At 31.7% G+C, this 19,177-nt stretch overlaps 3 protein-coding genes across 6 annotated transcripts in view; all 3 read right to left on the bottom strand.

Moving 5' to 3' along the window:
- The window catches only part of LOC139425877 (zinc finger protein 271-like), a 19,838-nt gene extending 4,061 nt beyond the window's left edge, over positions 1-15,777 (bottom strand). The window contains exon 1 of one of the 2 annotated variants that reach the window (XM_071181976.1): positions 15,640-15,777. The gene's annotated coding sequence lies outside the window, so the exon portion shown is untranslated. Of the gene's footprint in view, positions 1-1,237; positions 4,100-15,639 lie in introns of those variants that run through there. The other variant, XM_071181977.1, reaches the window with a different exon arrangement.
- Positions 1-16,178, bottom strand: part of LOC107442383 (zinc finger protein 271) — a 28,427-nt gene extending 12,249 nt beyond the window's left edge. The window contains exons 1-2 of one of the 3 annotated variants that reach the window (XM_071181973.1): positions 15,716-15,849; positions 11,875-12,234 (exon numbers count right to left, since the gene is read on the bottom strand). The gene's annotated coding sequence lies outside the window, so the exon portion shown is untranslated. Of the gene's footprint in view, positions 1-11,874; positions 12,235-12,497; positions 12,701-15,715 lie in introns of those variants that run through there. The other 2 variants (XM_071181974.1, XM_071181975.1) reach the window with 2 other exon arrangements.
- Positions 11,043-11,702, bottom strand: LOC139425730 (zinc finger protein 1 homolog). The gene has a single exon (XM_071181630.1). The coding sequence runs from the start codon at positions 11,700-11,702 to the stop codon at positions 11,043-11,045; it is 660 nt and encodes a 219-aa protein (XP_071037731.1).
- Positions 16,179-19,177: the final 2,999 nt, after the last annotated feature.

Genomic DNA, 19,177 nt, shown 5'->3' with positions numbered 1-19,177 from the left:
CAAGAAAGTTTTTTTGAACTATGTTTATGAACGGAAATAATGTGTTAATTACGTAAAGTTTGAAGGCTAATAACCAGAAAAAGTCTAACTTATTTTTACAAAGAGAAAGATGCAAAGTTACCATATCTTTGCTTGGGATCTCCGAGATCTGTGGACACAGTGACGTCATGAGGAGGGAAATCGTAGCTTCAGCTCTAAGAGCGGAGTGAACTAGCCCTTGTATTCTCTTTAGCCCTGCTCTCTTCTTGAAGTGCAAGTACCAAATTTAACGATTTTTGGACCTGTTTGTTTTTAATCACTCACATACTCTCAACAGTGAAAAATATGTTGAGATTATAAACCTAATTAAACATAAATAAAACTTATTTTAACTCTGCTAGTAATATCAACCGGAAGACCGAAGGGTGAGAAATTGTTCCCCGCACATTATTTTACAACGTCGAATTAATTTTTATTTAACATCTCTAATTTATTATTCTTAAAGTGCAGTTACTGAGCCGTGATAGCTCAGGCGATAGAGAATTCGCCTTTCAATCAGGTAAACCGGGTTTGAATCCAAGCGAGGGCTGGTCGAGTCGAATTCCGCACCCAACTTGCACAGATCACACAGTGATAACGTAAAAATATCCTCAGTGGTAGACGGATCATGGGTTTGAGTCTCCTTGTCGTAAGACTAACCGTTGGAGATTTTCATGGTTTTCCTCTCCATGTAACGTAAATTCTGGTTGGTGCCATCAAAAAGTCCACCACGAAGGCAAATTTCTTCCAATACTTGATCCAGGAGTTCGCTCGTCCTCTGTATTGGGTTCAAAATTGCAAGGCTCCGGAGTTGAACATTAGTAGTCCTAAACCCAAAAAATTGGGTCGGCTGTTCAACGACAGTTATAAAATAAAAAGTCCAGTCACTAATTATGATTTAATTAAAAATTTATTTCAGAGATTCAAAATTAAAAAAAAAATTACTTCCCATGAAAAAATTCCACTATAAATCCGTTTGAGGTAAGCGTTTATCAGAACTATTTAATTTATTTATAAATACACTGTTTATCAGAAAATAAAGAAAAACAACAAAATCGGCCATAACTCAAAAATTTACGAATAGAATTTAATGAAACGGGCACACATCATATTGCACAATGCATAAAATAAAAAGAATTAACCAAAAGTCCTGGTATTACAGAAATTAGCATATGTATGAAATGAATAAATCAGATGTGTCAATTTGGAATATAAGTACCTTCAATCTGGAGTATCATCACTGGTGAAGCTTTCAATCGTACGGTCTATCAGTTCCGTTAGAAGTGCGAGCCATTGTTCTTGCAAAGGAGTTGCAAGCGTTGCAAAAGTCAGAAGAGGAGTGATTGAGAGCAGCTAGACTTCTTCCTAAAGCATCTCTAACATGCTCAATAAGATTCAAGTACGGCGATCGAGCTGGCCACTCCATGCGCTGAATTGCTTGCTACTGTAAATCAAAATCCGCAGTGCGAGCCTTGTGCGGCGTTGTGTTTTTTTTCTTATAGTACGTAATCATCACCTATTGCACCAGCATCAATGATGACTTCTCTATGCACATGAGTATTCCCGGTTCTGCGTGGAAGTAGATGCAGATGTCGAGCCCACACAATGTGATACCACTTCACACGCACCTCCTTGATATGCATCTCTTTCACGGATGTTTGACGGATGATATCAGGTTCCAGATTGTCTCCAAAATATCAAACAGCGCCTACTAGTATCGCTTTGGGGGCTAGACTTGGGCTCACAGTGGGCAGTCGTCAAGTGGACATGTGGCACCCGCCTTTAACATTCCCTTCTATGGATGGTTGACCGTCTAAAGGTAAATGCAGATGGAGCTGGAGTTAAATTTTGTCGTACTACTTCCGACTGATTTCTACGCCTAAACTAAGAAAAACTCACCATCTAAAATTATTATACTTGTAGGGTTCTCAATGTAACGTGTTCCTTCAATATAATTTTCATGGAAATGAATAAAAAAAAAATTGAATTCGGAAGACTCTGCCAGATTGTTATGATGTTTCCCAAAATATAACAAAAGGTGCTGTTTTACACAAATATTGCAGAATAAAGGATAAAACACACTTAATTTAAGCAGTGATATTAATTTTATTAAATTTGTTTCAGGCTCAGGACCTGTTAGAATTTTCAATTTGTAAAAAACTCTCATGAATGGTAAAACGCACAATGCCGAAATTTAAACACAAATCACAATAATAAAACTTCCTAGAATATTAAGCCTGTTCACAGATCGTCTCGTAAGCGTAACATAAGCGGAGGGATACACCGGAAGTTTCCTAAATGTCTTCTGGTTTTAGGAAGCTTGTTATTGTTTACCTTTAGCCAACCATGAATGACGTGACGAGAGTGAGTGGCTGGTCGCCAAGCAAACAAATCATGTTCAATGGATGCACTTCCAAAGGATACTAGACTGATAGTACTCGGAATTGATGTTCTATTTCTTCTTGCTTATAACGATAAATATGGTAACAACACGTCGTAACAATTGGCCGAACCTGTGGTTAGTAATAATTGCCTAAGTCTGAGAATTTTGTCCTGCCTCTAATCTTCCAATAGATCTCCATCGCACTTCTTCGGACGAATGGTGCCTCGAAATCATTGTAACTCATTGGCTACCTCAAATTTCTATTTTCAGAAACACAACGAAATTCGCAGGTTTGCGATCAAATATACAGTTTTATGGCTGATTGCGGATGAAGTCATTCTACTTCAGCGTCAATAATTTACACAAAGCAATTTCACTTAGCAACTCTTATTTGACAATATATTCAAACGGTATTGCGTTAGGCTTGGCTGAAATTCAAATTGTGAAACATTACCAATTCTCAAAACAAAGATTGTATGAATTTATCTTTTCGCATCATGAATAGAAAAAAAAAAGTTACATATAATTTGTGAGACACCATTGCAAAATATTGGTTATTTTAATAATCTTTAAGCTGGAACTAGACAATTGTTATTCAGTATTTCGCCGGTTTGACAGACCGTGGTACGTTGAAGGTTAATATATATACTATATATATCCATCTGTCGTAGCCGAACACATAATAAAGCAACACTCGTAATTAACTTTTCATTTTTTACAATTTAACAAGGCTTAAACTAAAAATGAACGTGGCTATTAAATGAAGCATATTATTTCCTATCCAAATCAGAACCTTAATATATTTAAGTAAACTAATTTGCTATTATTGAAATTAAACGAAAAACATATATCACTTCAGTTTATACAGGAAACACCATGTTGAACTTCGCTTCCCTATAGAATGCTTGGATGGGGGTGTCGTTGACGTAGGACCAGTGGTCAGAAAAACTACATTATTTTTGTAGTTTAATACAACTACTTTTTTTTTTATGTAGTCACTGCAAACTTTGGAATTGTAGTAACTATGGATGGTTGACTGAATGTAAACAATAACGGGTTTCCTAAAACTGGAAGAAATTCAGAAGACTTCCGGCGTATCACTCCGCTTATGATATACTTACGAGGCGATGTGTAAACAGGATTAATATTCTATAGGAAGTTTCATAATTGTAATTTGTGTTTAAATTTACGCGTAATTTTACCATTCATAAGAGTTCCCCGTAATTTACAAATTCTAACTGGTCGTGAGTCCAAAACAAATTTAAGAAAATTAATAACAAAACATAAATAGTGTAAGGATTGCCATGTTTTGAGTGTTATTCCTTATTTGGCTAGAGTTGTGCAAAATATCACCGTTTGTGATTTTTTGGGTTGCATCATAGCATGCTTGCGGAGTTTTCTGAACACATTTGTTTCGTTGAAGATTAAATTGAAAGAACACGTTATTTTGTTAACACTACAAATATAATAATATATGAATGCGTGATTTTCCAATCTTAGGCGTAAAAATCAATCGGAAGTACTAACCCGGAAGTCTTACGACGAATTTTAACCCCTAGCGCCATCTGTGCTCAGCTTTACACACCATCCATAATACTTTAAGGAGACGCAATTTGCAGGGGAACTTGATTGACCCCTATGTTCAAAATAGTTTTGAATGAGAAATTGGCTTACATTAAATGTAAGGGAAGAATTAAGAAATATTTATATTTATTCATGTTTACATAAAACAATTTGTCATCCAAAAAAAAATTATTATTATTTTTTTTAAATTTGTTTTTTCAACCTTCAACTTTTTACGCCTTTTACGACAGCGAATAATTAATTTAAGAAATGCGGTATTATTAAATACTTGCAATTTTTTAATTGTTTAATGCTCTACTATTTCATCTAAGAAATTAAGTACATCGAAAATCGCTCCCCTCCTTTGAAATAACATCCATGTTTCACAAGTGTGCATTCGCATGTGAAAGAGGGACCAAAAGGATTAATTATCTATTTTCTGTAATGGTTAGTTTAAATATTAGTTACACGTGTGTTTAAATGCGTAATTCCTGTTAACACTCAAATGCAGCTGCAGGGTCATTTTCATTGCATACATTGACAAGGACCAGCGAAGATTTGTACTTATCGAAAACGAAAATTTAGTTGCGTTAGAGCCGTGTTACTTTTCCAAACTAACGTTAATATTAGTTGCCAGGAATCACTACAAACTACTGTTTTTATGTATCGCTTTACTCACTACACTACTTTTTTTAAAAAGCAGCACACTGCACTACAAACTTCGAAAAAAATATCGCGACTATAATAGTTTTATTACTTGTAGTACGCTATTTTCGATCACAGAGTAAGACTAACCCCATCTATTGAGAATCTCCTGCACAAGAGAATGTAAGAATCCTTCCCATTGAATCCAGCTTAGTATGGATGATTGACTGAATGTAAACAATAACAAACTTCTTAAAACCGGAAGAAAGTTAGAAAACTTCCAGTGTATCCCTCCGCTTATGCTGTGCTTACGAGACCATGTGTGAACAGGCTTAATATTCTATGAAGATTTATAATTGTGATTCGTGTTTAAATTTACGCGTAATTTTAAAATTCATAAAAGTTTTAGGTAATTCATAAATTCTAATAGGTCGCAAACCTAAAACAAATGTAACAAAATTAATATCACAGCATAAAGAAAGCGTAAGGTTAGCCATGTCTTGAGTGGCTATATTTGTGTAAAATAGCACCGTTTGTTATTCTTTGGGTAGCATCATAACAAGCTTGCGGAGGTTTCCGAATTTATTTGTTGTTTGTTTCGTTGAAAGTTAGGTTGAAAAACGTTATATTGAAAACACTACAAATATAACTATATTGGATGGTGCTTTTTTTTTAAAGATTAGGCGTAAAAATCAGTCGGAAGCAGTAACCCGGAAGTCTTACGACATATTTTAACCTCCAGCGCCATTTACGCACCTAGTGAACTTTCTCTAAAATACCCCTATTTGATATGTTGCTTGAACTTGAATGAGGTTATTCTTACGTATCAATCAATCAAGAAACCTGTAGTGAGCAACATGAAGTACCAGGAATTACTTAACTCATCTTTGAGTAACTAAATGAATTTTCTGATAAAAGTTCGAATTGCCGATCAAAATGGGCTGCAGGTGGCGTAGAGCAGAACTCTCTATCTATAGCAACACTTCGCATGCTTTCACCATTAGCGTCTGGAGAGTCATAGGAGAAGGAAGTACGCCACTTTTCATCTTGATTTTCAAATAGATTAAAAACTTTCAAGTTAGGAAACTATATGGAACTGAAAACTATAATTAACGAAGTTCTAAAAGAAAGCATCATGGAAAATTTAAAAAAAAAATGCTTGTGGCAATTAAATACGAAAAATATTATGAAAGGGGAAAATATCGTAGTACATTCCTACACAATTGAGAAAAGGAGGAGAGGGAAAGGGCGAGGGTCAAACAATGAAACCGGTTTTCTCACCAGACGGCGAATTCGAGAGCTGTGATCGCGAATTACATAAATAGACATACAAAAAAAAGTTTTTCTTTTAATACCAATTCGACAGTTCGAATATAAGTTACAGGTATTAATAGAACTTACGTATGACCCAAATAAGGTTTTGCCTTAGTATCAGCTAGAGTTCTTGCTATTTAATTTCGTAAGATAGTTACGATATAATGGTAACATTCTTCGATTGGTTGATAGTCAAAATTTACCAAAATAAAACGAAACAAACTTTTTCTCATAGACTTAGCACAGAGTGATCAACTAGGTGTTTTTATTTAACGAAATCTCAAAATTATATGTCTTTATTTCCTTTAAAATTAATCTTAATTGTTCAAAGTATTTATTATACACAAATAAAATGTGAAAAACCATCGAAATTTTTAACAGTGATAACTTTGCTACAATATGGTGATAAATTCTGATTGTATTAGTAAATGATTGATACTTGTAAAGTACGGAGGTAACTTTACAATGCAGGCACTCAAGCTAATCAGAAAGTGATCGAAACTTTGACAGGCGTTAAATTTCCTTTGGCAATAATTTCGTGATAAATTTTGCCTGTAACAGTACGGAAATGATAGCAAATAGTATCGCAATCCAGCATAGGGGTTCATTTAAAATTTGAGTGCTCTAGCTAGTTATTTACTCTCCCCTTAAAAAAAGAGGAGGGCACCAGGCGAGGACGACCTACAAATCAAGTAAGTTGGCATGTTTGGATGTAATGTTCCCAGAGGAGAAAATGTGTTAACACTACTTTACCAGAACAAAGCAAGTAAGATAAATGCTACCAACAACATTTAATGTCGTGAGGAAATTAAAACGAATGAGGAGAAATGATGAGACATATATTATCACTCAGTAAATTTTAAGATATCAAACTGTAGTAAAAAATCTTTAAAATAGTAAGAACATGTAATAGTTCAAACAGCAATATCTACAATAAAATTTAAATTTATGCATCTTATATAAATAAATTCTAAAATTTTAAATTGACTGAAAAAGTGGATTTTCTTATTAATACAATTTTTATTTATTTAGGGTGACCCGGGGTAATTCTTGATCAAAAAATGCAGACATCTATTTTGTGAAAAAACTATTCAAGATAGAATTTTAATATTTACTGGAAGTTTGAGGCTATATGAGATGAGTCCTATGCCTCCTTCTTTTGTTTGAAAATCNTATTCCTTAATTTTTAATTAACTTTTCATATTCGAAGATATTTTCATGTAATAGTTCTCATGAAGTACGATACAAAATAATCAACACAAGAAATAAATTGGAAAATCGAAAATGACAAAAGCGTATTTGAATAATTATCCCAGATAAAATTTCTCCCTATTAATAAATACGAATTTCTAAAAATTCAGACACAAAATGCGAACTCCCTCAGACACTACTAAATTAAATTTGTTCGTCTAGATAATATCTTTATTTATTGCTAAATTCCTAAGTAAATTTTGATATTCAAAGCTATTAAATTTTGATATCGAAAGCTATTTTATAATTCGAATGTGGGACGATATAAAATTCTGAACACAAGAAATAAATCTAAAAACCGAAACTTATGAAGAAAACTTGTTTGAATATTTATAACAGATAAAAAGTCTCACTACTATAAAAACAAACTTCTAAGAAATTGAGAAACTAAATCCCAACTACCTTAAAAACTACTTGCTTGCTTCGTATGCCTGTTAAGGCAAAGGGGTACGATTGTTCTTGTTTTCCACTGCGCCATCTATGGCCGAGAATTCCGACTTCTGCCACACACGTTTATAGAGCGGACCCATTCATACTTGATCTGAATCAGAGAACCATCTATCTCCAATCCAGTACCCTCAGAGGTATTGATTTGTTATGGGAACATGGAGGACTTTGGGACTCTTCAGAGATTTAACGTGCATCAGTCACCATTTACTACACGGGGAGTCTGCGGCCAGCAGGGTTCGAACCCACGAACTCTCGGACATGGGCCCAGAGCCCTACTGACCCGGCCCTTAAAAGCTACTAAATCAAATTTATTCCTCTAGAGCAGTGATTCTGAACCTTTTTTTTTGTTGCGGCACACTTTTAACGATTTCGAAATTTGACGGCACACAATGAAAAAAATTAGATTAAAAGTTGGCTAATTACCTATTTTACACTGGGTTAAATAGTTTGTGATCATAATTTTGAATGTGAAATAAAATAATATGTACTACAAAAGCACATTTATTAAGGGATTCATTATTTCTTTGGACCCAATTTTTTATAAGTTAGTAACAGTTATTTATTTTTTTGCTAGTTATTAATTGTTAGCTTGTTTTCTATAGTTATTAACTGTTATTTTTTTGTGATTTCTTGTTCACTAGTTTTTTTGCTAATTATTAATTGTTAGCTTAATTTTTGTTAGTTATCCTTTGTTAATTTGCTTTTTATATATTTGTTATTTTAGTTATCCTTTGTTAATTTGTTATTAATTGTATAGCTTACTTTAATGATTAGCTCTTACAACATTTTTTAAAATTCTGTGTCATATACAATTTAAACACTTCCATCTTATCTTAAGATTGTCAGAGACAATACAATCGCCGACTAAGATGTTCACGCGGTAAAAGCGTGGAAAATTATAAAAAGTATTATATATATACACTTTTCTTTAATTTAAACTTTACTCATAATTAAAAAAAAGCATTACAATTTTTATTGTATCATTTCTAATGTTTGGCGGCACACAAAACTGCCGCTGCACAGTGGTTGAGAATCACTGCTCTAGAGTCTAGATTATATATTTATTTATTGTTTAATTCTTGCTTAAAGTTTGACCTTGAAAACTATTTTTATGCTATTATTCTTATGTAATACGATAAAAAAAATCTCAATAAAATAAATAAATTTGAAAATTGAAAAGCGAAATAAATTTGAAAGTTCAAAAACGAAAATTTCTTTGAATATTTATCATCAAATAATGCTATTCAAAATTTGAATTTTGAGAACACAAAGAGGCAAAATAAGAGTAATTTTTCTTTATTTGTCATACAAACCAATACAGTCAAATAACACATCTCTAAATAAATAGCAGTAACTGAAGTACAGAATTTGTTCTTAACTATTATATTTCACATAAAGGGCAAACTCTCTGCTCATATAAACTAGAGTGAAAAACTTGTAAGATTTATTTACACTTAAACTTTAATATTGCAAATATATTTGGGAGATAAAAACACAATTAAAATCTTGAAACCATGAGAAATTAAAATTCAAATGTAATCTGTGCTTGCTTCATAAAATGATATAATGTACCTACATATTGATAAGACGACAAATTAAACACCTAAGTTTTTTTAAAAAATTTAACATCTAAAAAAAATTTAATTTTTAACTCTAGTTTAAGTTATAATTCTGGATATTCAATCAAGTGATAGTTACATCACTTTGCAACATTTAAATGTTGTAGTAAATAAATTTTTACAGTTTAAATATGGACATTTTCCAAGTGTAAAAATTTTGCATCAACATAAATGACCCCTTGTTGCATTTGAAATGTAACACTAATTGGAAGAATAATTTGGGAAGTAAAAAATTATAATTAAGAAAAGAAAAAAAAAGTGTTGAAGAATTTCACCTTTTCTGAACATGTTGGGAAGAAGGTTTAATTTTTCTTTTTTTGCCCCTGTAATTCTTATTGATTATTTTAAATGGCTTTTTCTTTGCAAGAATGTAAGCATTTAAGAGTTCTTTTCAAGCAAAAAACAGCTTATTAACTTGAATTATACAGTACACTCTCAATATTTCGAAAACCTTATCTTGTTACACCAAAAAAATATTTTTCCTCAAGGCATTATATACTCTCCGAAGAGTTTCCTCTCAAAACCCTGTTAAGTTACATTTTTTCCTAATAGCAATTAAATTTGTTAGGAAAAATCACAAAGTAAAATTGTTTTCTATTCAATGCATAATTATTTTTGTTTTACCTTTAAAAATAAAATTATCATTGTTGTATTTAGACTTATAGTCAACTATCATTACATACATATTTAAAAGTAATTATTCTTATGTTTCATAAGTTTACTTTTTAGAGTATATTTTTCTACTTTTTAGAACATATTTAGTTCTAAACATGTTATCTCGAGAACTCGCTCTCTCGAAATATTTTTTAGCGTCCCTTCAACTTTGTGACATCAAGAGTATACTGCATTAACTTATGGAGAATCATATAAATACTGTTTTCTATTTATTAAGTAATAAATAATTTTAGATATTTTTATTTCGTTTTGTTCCTTAAAATGTATTCTATTGAATCTAGTTAACTAAACTTTAAGGAAAGTTATATTAAAAAATTTTTAAAACTTCAATGAATCTGAAGCAGTTTTAAAAATAATTACAACTATTGAATTAAATTCATTCAATACATTTTAATAAATAAGATTAAAAAAATATTAAAATATATTTTCTAGTTATAAACAAAATAAGAAAATTGTATTCATATAATTCTCCATAGGTAATACGAAGGGAATGGAATCACTTATCTGTGTAGAGAGAAACCAATTTCTCTGGATAAAATGAAAGAAAAAATATTCAGAAATATTATTTGGAAACAAAAAAATAAGTAAATTGCATTTATATAATTATTCATGAAGGAAATAATATCTTTTATCTGTATAGAGGAGAAAACATTTCAATGAATAAAATGAAAGGAAAAATATATAGAAAGATTATTTGGAAACTAAAAACACAAAGAAATTGCATTTATATATTCCTCCATAGGTTGGTAATATGAAAGAAATAGAATCACTAATCTGCACAGAAGGGGGAACACATTTCAATGAATAAAATCAGAGAAAAAATATTCATTGTGTTCATATAATATGAAGGAAATAGAATCACTTATCTGTAAGAGGAAAACCTGTTTAGATGAATAAAATGTAAGAAAAAAATATTCATAGCATTATTACAATATGAAGGATAGAGAATCACTTAATTGTATGAATGAGAACACCTTTAGATGAATAAAATGAAAGAAAGAATATTCAGCAGTACTATATAGTAACTTAAAAAACAAGAACATTGTGTTCATATAATTCTTCATTGACTAATATAAAAAGAAACAGAATCACTTTTCTATTTGGGAAGATTGCCAAAGATTTTATTAGATTGACGACAAGCCTTCATCTGTATGAACACTGCGAACATGTTTAACTAAAGTATGTTTTACGGAAAAACGTTTATTGCACAATTTACAAGAATAAGGTCTTTCACCGGTATGAGTGCGACTGTGACGAACCAAACCAGCTCGTGCCGTAAAACTCTTATTACATATATTGCAAGAGTAGGGTTTTTCCTTAGTATGAATACGCATATGGATATATAAGGTAGTTTTGCGAGAAAAACTCTTATTACATACAGCACACGTATAGGGTTTGATCTTAGTATGAATCTGGATATGAGTTTGTAAGCTACCCCTTTGTGCAAAACTCTTATCGCACATTGTACAAGAAAATGGTTTTTCCTTCGTATGAACATTACCGTGAGTTATTAAATTACATTTTTGCGAAAAGCTTCTGTTACATAGGGGGCAAGAGTAAGGTTTATCATTACCATGAACAGTTCGATTGTGTTGAGTTAAACTCTTTCTCACAGTAAATCTTTGGTAACACACACTGCAAGAATAAGGTTTTTCTCCAGTGTGAACACGGGAGTGAGTAATAAACTCACTCCTGAACTTAAAACTCTTATTACAAGGCTTTCCTCCAACGTCAGCAGTACACAGAAAGGCTGCGTAAGTTTTTGGCACAGGTTTTTTTTCCATTCTGAAAAAACTCTCTTTAAGCGTAATCAATGAGCTACACTTAAAGTTCAGTATCAGCAAATGCTAGCAATAAAGATCTGTTGGATAACCAATATCAAGATGAAGCTTAAAACTGAGGAAAGATTAAATGTTTTGTCTTTAAAATATAGTAGAAAAAACATTAAATCTATACCTTTTGAATATATGAAGAATTGTACACAAGATCCACACTACAAAGTCCGACACATTTAGTCCTTTGACAATTTAAGAAGCTTGTAATAAATTCTGACGAAAATTGCAAGTGTGCATACTTAAAATACACATCAAATACATTAATGAATGTCCAAATTAATAAGCTGTGATATTTTCATTGCACTATTAAGTCAGGAAGAAGCTAATTTTCGCAGTTAAATCAGAGTTTCGTAATGGAGATGGCCAGTGAAATGGAGTTTTGCATTGGAGAAGATTAAGCAAAAAGCAATTTTAAAGAAAATTTATGTTTCAAAGCTCTAAGCCTGTCCAAGAATTTGTCACATCCCAAATTGAATAGGCTCTAAAAAGAAAGAAAAGAAAATATTTCAAACAAAACTAGAGTAAAAAAACACAAAGAGAAAAAGAAATGTTGAAAGCAAGTCAAATAAAAATAAGATATAACACAGGTTTTAACAATTTATTTAGAACATTAACGACACCTCAATAAAAGAAACACCTCATACTCTCTAATAAATAAGAAGGTCTGAAGTCAGACGAGAATCTAGAAAGAGCTTAAGAGTTATTTAAGAATTCCTTGCAAATTTCTAAATCTTAAAAACGAACCTGCATGAAAATTCGAGCCTTTAGAAAAAGATTCTTCACAAAATTCTAAACCACCTAATATGGACAAAGTTCTTAGCTTTGAAAACCATCCTCTCACAAAGTGTAACCTATTAATAAATATACATTCAAAGAGAGCAGAAAAACTTGTATAAGAAGGAAATTCAGTAATTTTTTTAACTACAAACAATGGATAAATTAGTAGCTGTTCTAATTTTTTCAATATTAAAATAAGGATTAGCATCAATTAAATCGCTTTATTTTCGTAAAAATTTCAGTGATTTAATTTAACCTGATTTTTATTTATAGATCTCATTGAATAATGTCATCATATTTTCAGCATTATTTACAATAATATTTTTAATATAATTTATATAGTTTTTAAGATGCAATTTCCTTCTTAGAGTCATTAATATGAAACAATGAAGGTATGTAAATTACTATTTGATGGTTAAAACAGACTAATAAATAAAAAAAGAGACAGGGAATTAATGTCGTAAAAATAATTTGTGAAACTTTCAAATCATAATATTCCATTATGAAAATAAAATAATTTGTCATTTAACAAACAAATTTCAACTATACTCATTTAGTTGTATTTATCTTGAAAGAACGGTACAGTACAGAACCCGTTATCCGGAAATCAGAAAACCGGAAAACCAAAAAACCGGAACGAAATTCGATTAGTTTTCCCGTCATTTTTTAAAAAAAAAAATTTTTTTTCTTCATAAGATTTTAGGATTTTTCGCTCTTTTTTGAATTCGAAATAATCATTAGTGTATTACTTCATCGTTTTTTCTTCTTTTTAAGATTATTTCCATTTTTTCTTTTTTAGTTGGGTTTAACTATAAAAAAAACGGCTGTTTGTAGCGATTCAGAAAACCGGAAAAATCAGTTATCCGGAATATCGATGGTCCCGATCGTTCCGGATAATCGGTTCCCTACTGTACAACCAAGATAAAATTAAAATCTGATTTAATTTTGACCTATATAAGTTTATTCTTTCGGTGAAACATTTGGTCTTTATTTAAACAAATTGATGATAGTGTTGAATAAATATATAGATGATTTCATTTATGTAATTAGTTTAATATTAATTAATGATTTTAACCATTAGAATTAGAAATATAAGTTCATTAAATATAATATTATATTGCTTTTAAATATTATTACACACAGCAACAATACAATTTATTAGTGTTTTAATTTACAACAAGTATGCAAAAAAAAAAAATTCATGATTTTGCTAATAGATTTAGGTGTTTAATTCAGCATGTTGAAGGTAAACGAACATATGTATCCCAAATGTTCAATTTTTCAAGTGTATCAGTTGAATGATTCTTTAGTTTCATGTTTATCATTGTGCTTGATTTATAGAGAAATGTTAGGCATTAGCTAATACATTTGTCCTTAATATTCTTTCAAGATTTGCAAGATACTGAAGAGTAGAAAAGATGAGGGGGATGCTGACATGGAAACTAGTTTATCTCCCCAGATGGAAGATCCAAGTGTAGTGACTACAAATTGCCGCTACACCTAAGAAATTGTTGCAGATCTATTTTGTGGATAGTCATTAAAAAAAGGATACTTCTCAAAATTTGTCCAGTTTTTAAAATTATAACAATTTTACAATCTTATGAAAACAGTCATCATTAAGTACTACAATTAAAAAATTAAAAAATTATTTAAAATATACATTAATAATATAAGGTAGTTAAGAAGAGCCATTAACACTACATGCGAAAAAGAAATTGCAAATTTGGAAGTTGCCAAAAAAACTTGTCAACTACTTTTGGTGCAGGAACTAATAATTATTTACTTATTATTTTTTTTTAAAAAAAAAACATTTTAACAGCAGATACTGAACTTACGTTCTTCACCCCGGAAGTGTTGCTCATTTAGCGTTACCCAGTAGACACTTGTGAACCATCACCGAGGCTAGCAACATTACTCACGCCACAGATAACTGTTCATAAATGGGCCACATTCACACCACAGGAAACAACACACAGAGAGAAACACCCATGCCCCGAGTGGGATTCGAACTACAAACTATTGACCTCAGAGTCAAGCACATTGAATGCTTGGCCATCTGGCCAGCACAGGTATTAATAGGGATATCCTTTAAAGATATTTGTGGAGCAAGAGAATATTCTAGTTAATTTTTAGTGCAAATTTCAGATGAATTAATTACAAATAAAAAAAAATCAATATATAACATAACTGCTCTTCTGAATATATTACAGAATATTTCCAAAACGTGATCTGCCACATCAACTACGATCGCCAAGGTGCCAAACTAATTTTCAACAGGAACGAATTCCTTAAAAAAAAAAAAAAAACAAGTCGATATTCGCCTGGGGTGGCTACGAGTTATGTCCTTTGAGTTGGTCCTGTTTTTGTGACATTTTACCCAGAAGTTTGCGGTGGAAGAGCCAGCGGAGAAATTATTTACTTCTACTTGTTTTGTGATAAAATACCCTTATTTGAGAAATTTTACAATTTTTATTAATTGTAAAGTCTCTTAATTATCGTTTATAAATGTATACTAATGTATTAAAATGAATTTTTTGTTATAGTTTTTGTATTTTGTCATAATCGTTTACAAATTAAATTTACTAAAAATTATATAACGAATTTAAATTATATGGGGAACATGCACCTTATTTTAAATTAATTATAATTTAAATATTACCACCTTAATTATGCAGTCAAAAAACGCTCCATAAAGTTTCTGCATGTTTTCTAAACAAAACAAAATAATCCATATGATTGTCTCACTCCACTGAAAAAGATAGTTGTTGATGACCAACACCGTTCATAAACTGTGCCATCAGAAAACGGGCTTGTGAGCGGGCAATACGCCCGGGCTGAACTAGTGACAGTTTATCCCACGCACCAAGCCAATACTTATCCTATAATTAATCAAATGTTGTGAATGGGGTCTATTACTTTGTGTTAAGTGTCATTATACTGCATACTTAAAAGCTGAGCTTCTAAATATTTCTGCTATATTAAAACTTTTAAATTATAAGCACAACTTCTAAAAGTGGATATTCTTTTAATATAATTAACAATAAATGCACACTTTTTCATACTGCACACTTTTTCATACATTAATATTATTTTAAGCATGTATACATACCAAATATATTATTTGTAACGCTTCTGAATGATTGAATAACCACAAAATAAGAAGGAAAAAAGCATACAACACATACACTTCTGAAGTAAAGTGACAGTTTTACATTCTTCATTTAACGAAAAAATTTTACTAGTCATTAAAATTAGATGTTAATAAATATATTTGTTGAAGCACAAGACAGAAAAGCGAAAAAGCGCGATTTCTCCAACTCTTTTTGTTGGTAAACAATACTGATATAAAACGGTTACGATTAAAGTTAATGTCTCAGAAATATGAACGAGGAATTGATTGACGGGTTTTTCGCAGGTAAATATTTTCCCCCAATCAAGTGCTCGTCTGCATACGAAAGTAATGCATCCAGTGTGAATGCTCTTTTGGGAACTATTTTAGCCTCCTGCTGGTAATGTTTGATAGGAAACAAGAATGAAAGTATTTTTGAGAGGGTCACTTTGATACTTCTCTCGCCGACCTTCGTAAAAACGGGTATATTTAGTTGATTTCCCTCATTTAAAAGTCCCCCGTTGAACTAATAATAATGAAACGGTTCCCAGTAAAACATCGAAGTCAAGTCTAGAATCACTGACTGCTTTGATCATCCTGCGTACGAACCTAGGGTGGGTGCTATCGGTCTTCGTTTAACTGTACTACCGTAACGTGCTCTCAGGTCGTCGAGCTACTTAAAATTGTGATGACATGTCTTTGGATCATCCTTAGGGATATTTCTCTGACCGTCACCAATAACTATTTTTTATATTTTATATCCGTCGTTGAACAGAACTTCTAATGTTCAACTCCGTAGCCTTGTAATTTTGAACCAATCCAGAAGATTGTTGTTGTTCATTTACGTCGCACTAGAGCTGAACAATGGGCTAGTGGCAACGGCCTGGGAAACATCCCTGAAGATGATCCGAAGACATGCCATCACAATTTTGATCCTCTGCAGAGGGGATGGCACCCCCGGCGGGGCCGTCTTAATAGCATGCCGGACCCCCGGGCAAAGAAATGTTTTGGGCCTGTATAACACGTCATACTGCTTAAAATCGAACTAAAGAACTTCACATTCATAAAATAAAGCATTTTTAACATATGCAATATTTTGAACAAGTTTAAATATATTTTGATTTAAATGAATTTAAATTTGTTTTTAGTAAACCCAAAAAAGCTGAATTCACATAAAAATTTCATTGGAACGTATATAAATTGATTTCGGTTGATTCAAATTATTGTTGTTTGCAAGATAATCAATCACTGTTTGTAGAAAGAAAAACAAAATACACACTTTCTAGAATATAATATATTTATTTTAAAAATATATATAAGGTAATTTTGCTCAGTCTTATTTTTTTTTTAATTAAATTTATAAAAAGTAAGACTCTCAGGACCCTCGGGCACTGCCCGGGTGTGCCCATGCGTAAAGACGGTACTGACCCCCGCTTTGGTAGCCCGACGATCTCGACGCGAAGTCGAGCACTTTACGGTAGAACAGTTAAACGAGGACCATTACCGCACACCCTCTGTCCCTACGCAGGCTGATCCAAGTGGTCACCCACCCGCACACTGACCGTAGCCAGTGATGCTTGACTTCGGTGATCTGCTGGGAACCGTGTTTTAATAGTCCAGAAGACGATGAAACTAATGGATCAGTACCCCCAAAGGTATTGATTTGTTTGGGGAACATGGATGACTTTGCGACTCGACAGATTTAACGTGCATCAGTCACCATTTACTACACGGGGAGTCTTCGGTTGGCGGGGATCGAACCCACGAACTCTTACCAACCAGGCTATCCCAGCCCCTCGCCTATCACTATTATGCAGCTCCAGTACAACGTAAATAAAGTAACTACTTATCCTATTATAGTCACCAAGATATTTGGCTATGCTTAGAGAGTAGATAGCCAAGTCAACGAACAACCCATTACGTCATATCGACGGTGTTACTTTATAAACATCAGTAACAGCTAAGCATGAACTTGAGAATGCATCATTAATTTTTTTGTGTAAAGGTAAATTAAAGGCATACATTTTATTGAGAAAAAGTATGTGTTTGAAATTTTATTATAAAACTGCTCAAACAATTTCTAATTTTATTTAAACAGATGGAACTATCAATTAGCTCTCGCTATTTGTTTGCGCTCCATCAATTCGCAACATTCCTTTTATTAAATATAATACTTGTTTGAAAAATAGTTTAAATTTTAGTTGATGATTCTATTAAATATCTTTTAAAAGTGCATAAATATAAAAAAAGTAGTGTTTCTTTTTCATTTGTTAGAATAAAATGTTGCAGTTGGCGTCAAAGAAAAATAATCTTTTCATTATTAAATAAATTTTTGTATGAAACAAATTTTACTTTAACAAGTTTGTTATTGAACAATTGATTAGGGTACATTAAGAAAAATATTAGCAATACCGAGAGCAATAGAACTTAAACCTATTTCGGACACTTAACCTTACAAAAGTACTTCTCCCAGGTCACATCGCCCATGGATAGAGTCCTTTCTGGGGAGTTTATCAAACATGACAGTGGATACATTAAATGCATTTTGTTTCGTGATTTTTTAAATCAGCACCACGACCCATAATCAAGCCTCTGTCAGATTGTTTAGGCTACTCTTAGGAGAATTTCATCACTTGTTATGGAGATTCACCTGCATGATTGCTTATTGTAATCGTTCAATTCACCTATATTTTATTTTATTACAAAAGGGAATTGAAATTTCTATTTGTCAATGTGAAATATATGCAACTGGTTTTTCTTTATAATAGAAGTTGTTCCTGCAATGTGTGGCAAATGAAGGCATTTCTTTGTAAGGTTTCTGCTATCTCTGTATCCCCTGGAGCACAATGCAACATTTTTAAATAGCTCCGTCTGGGGACATCATTAAATTTTTTTTTTCTTTTGGCAAAAATGCAGAATACGAGCAAAAGTGATTAAAGGATGTCAGTTATCAGGGTTGCCACTCAAATCTGGAGAAAAAAAATTCCCTTGTACATATTCAGGGTGGCCACTCAAATGAAGTTTCAAATTTCCCTGATTTTTCCAGTAAAAATCTAAAAATTTCCAGGTCAGCGTATTTTTTTTTTCTCTGCTCAAGTGTAGTATAGATACAAGAAAAGTGTCAATATTAGTGTATTAGTCAATATAATAGTGTAGTATTTCATTTAAATGTTATTTTTTTAATGTATCATCTTGAATAGATGTGAGGAAACAATATGTTAAACTTGCAGAAAATAATGCTTTCAATGAAAAAAAAATTTTTTTAAGTGTTAAATAGTTTTTGCACAAAATGTACCAAATATCAATGACCCAAAACAACCTTGGATAAGTCCTGTTTAATATATTTTTATTAAGCAAAAGAAAATATTTCCAGATGATTAGAAACCAATTAAATTTTTATATTTATTTGCAATTCAATATAGAGTCATTTATTTTATTCAAACAGTGCTCTTTATAAAATTCATTGAAATAATTTTCTTTGAACCAATATCATAAGTAAAATGTTTAAATAATGTTGTTTGTTTCAAATTAGCACTAT

Source organism: Parasteatoda tepidariorum, chromosome 6, assembly GCF_043381705.1.
Source record: "Parasteatoda tepidariorum isolate YZ-2023 chromosome 6, CAS_Ptep_4.0, whole genome shotgun sequence".
Lineage (NCBI taxonomy): Eukaryota > Metazoa > Arthropoda > Arachnida > Araneae > Theridiidae > Parasteatoda > Parasteatoda tepidariorum.
Note: the sequence above shows the minus strand (reverse complement) of the source record. Positions and strands in the feature narration are given on the sequence as shown.

Excerpts from the sequence above, each read along its gene's own strand:
- LOC139425730 (XM_071181630.1), bottom strand. The coding sequence starts at position 11,702 with ATGGAAAAAAAACCTGTGCCAAAAACTTACGCAGCCTTTCTGTGTACT.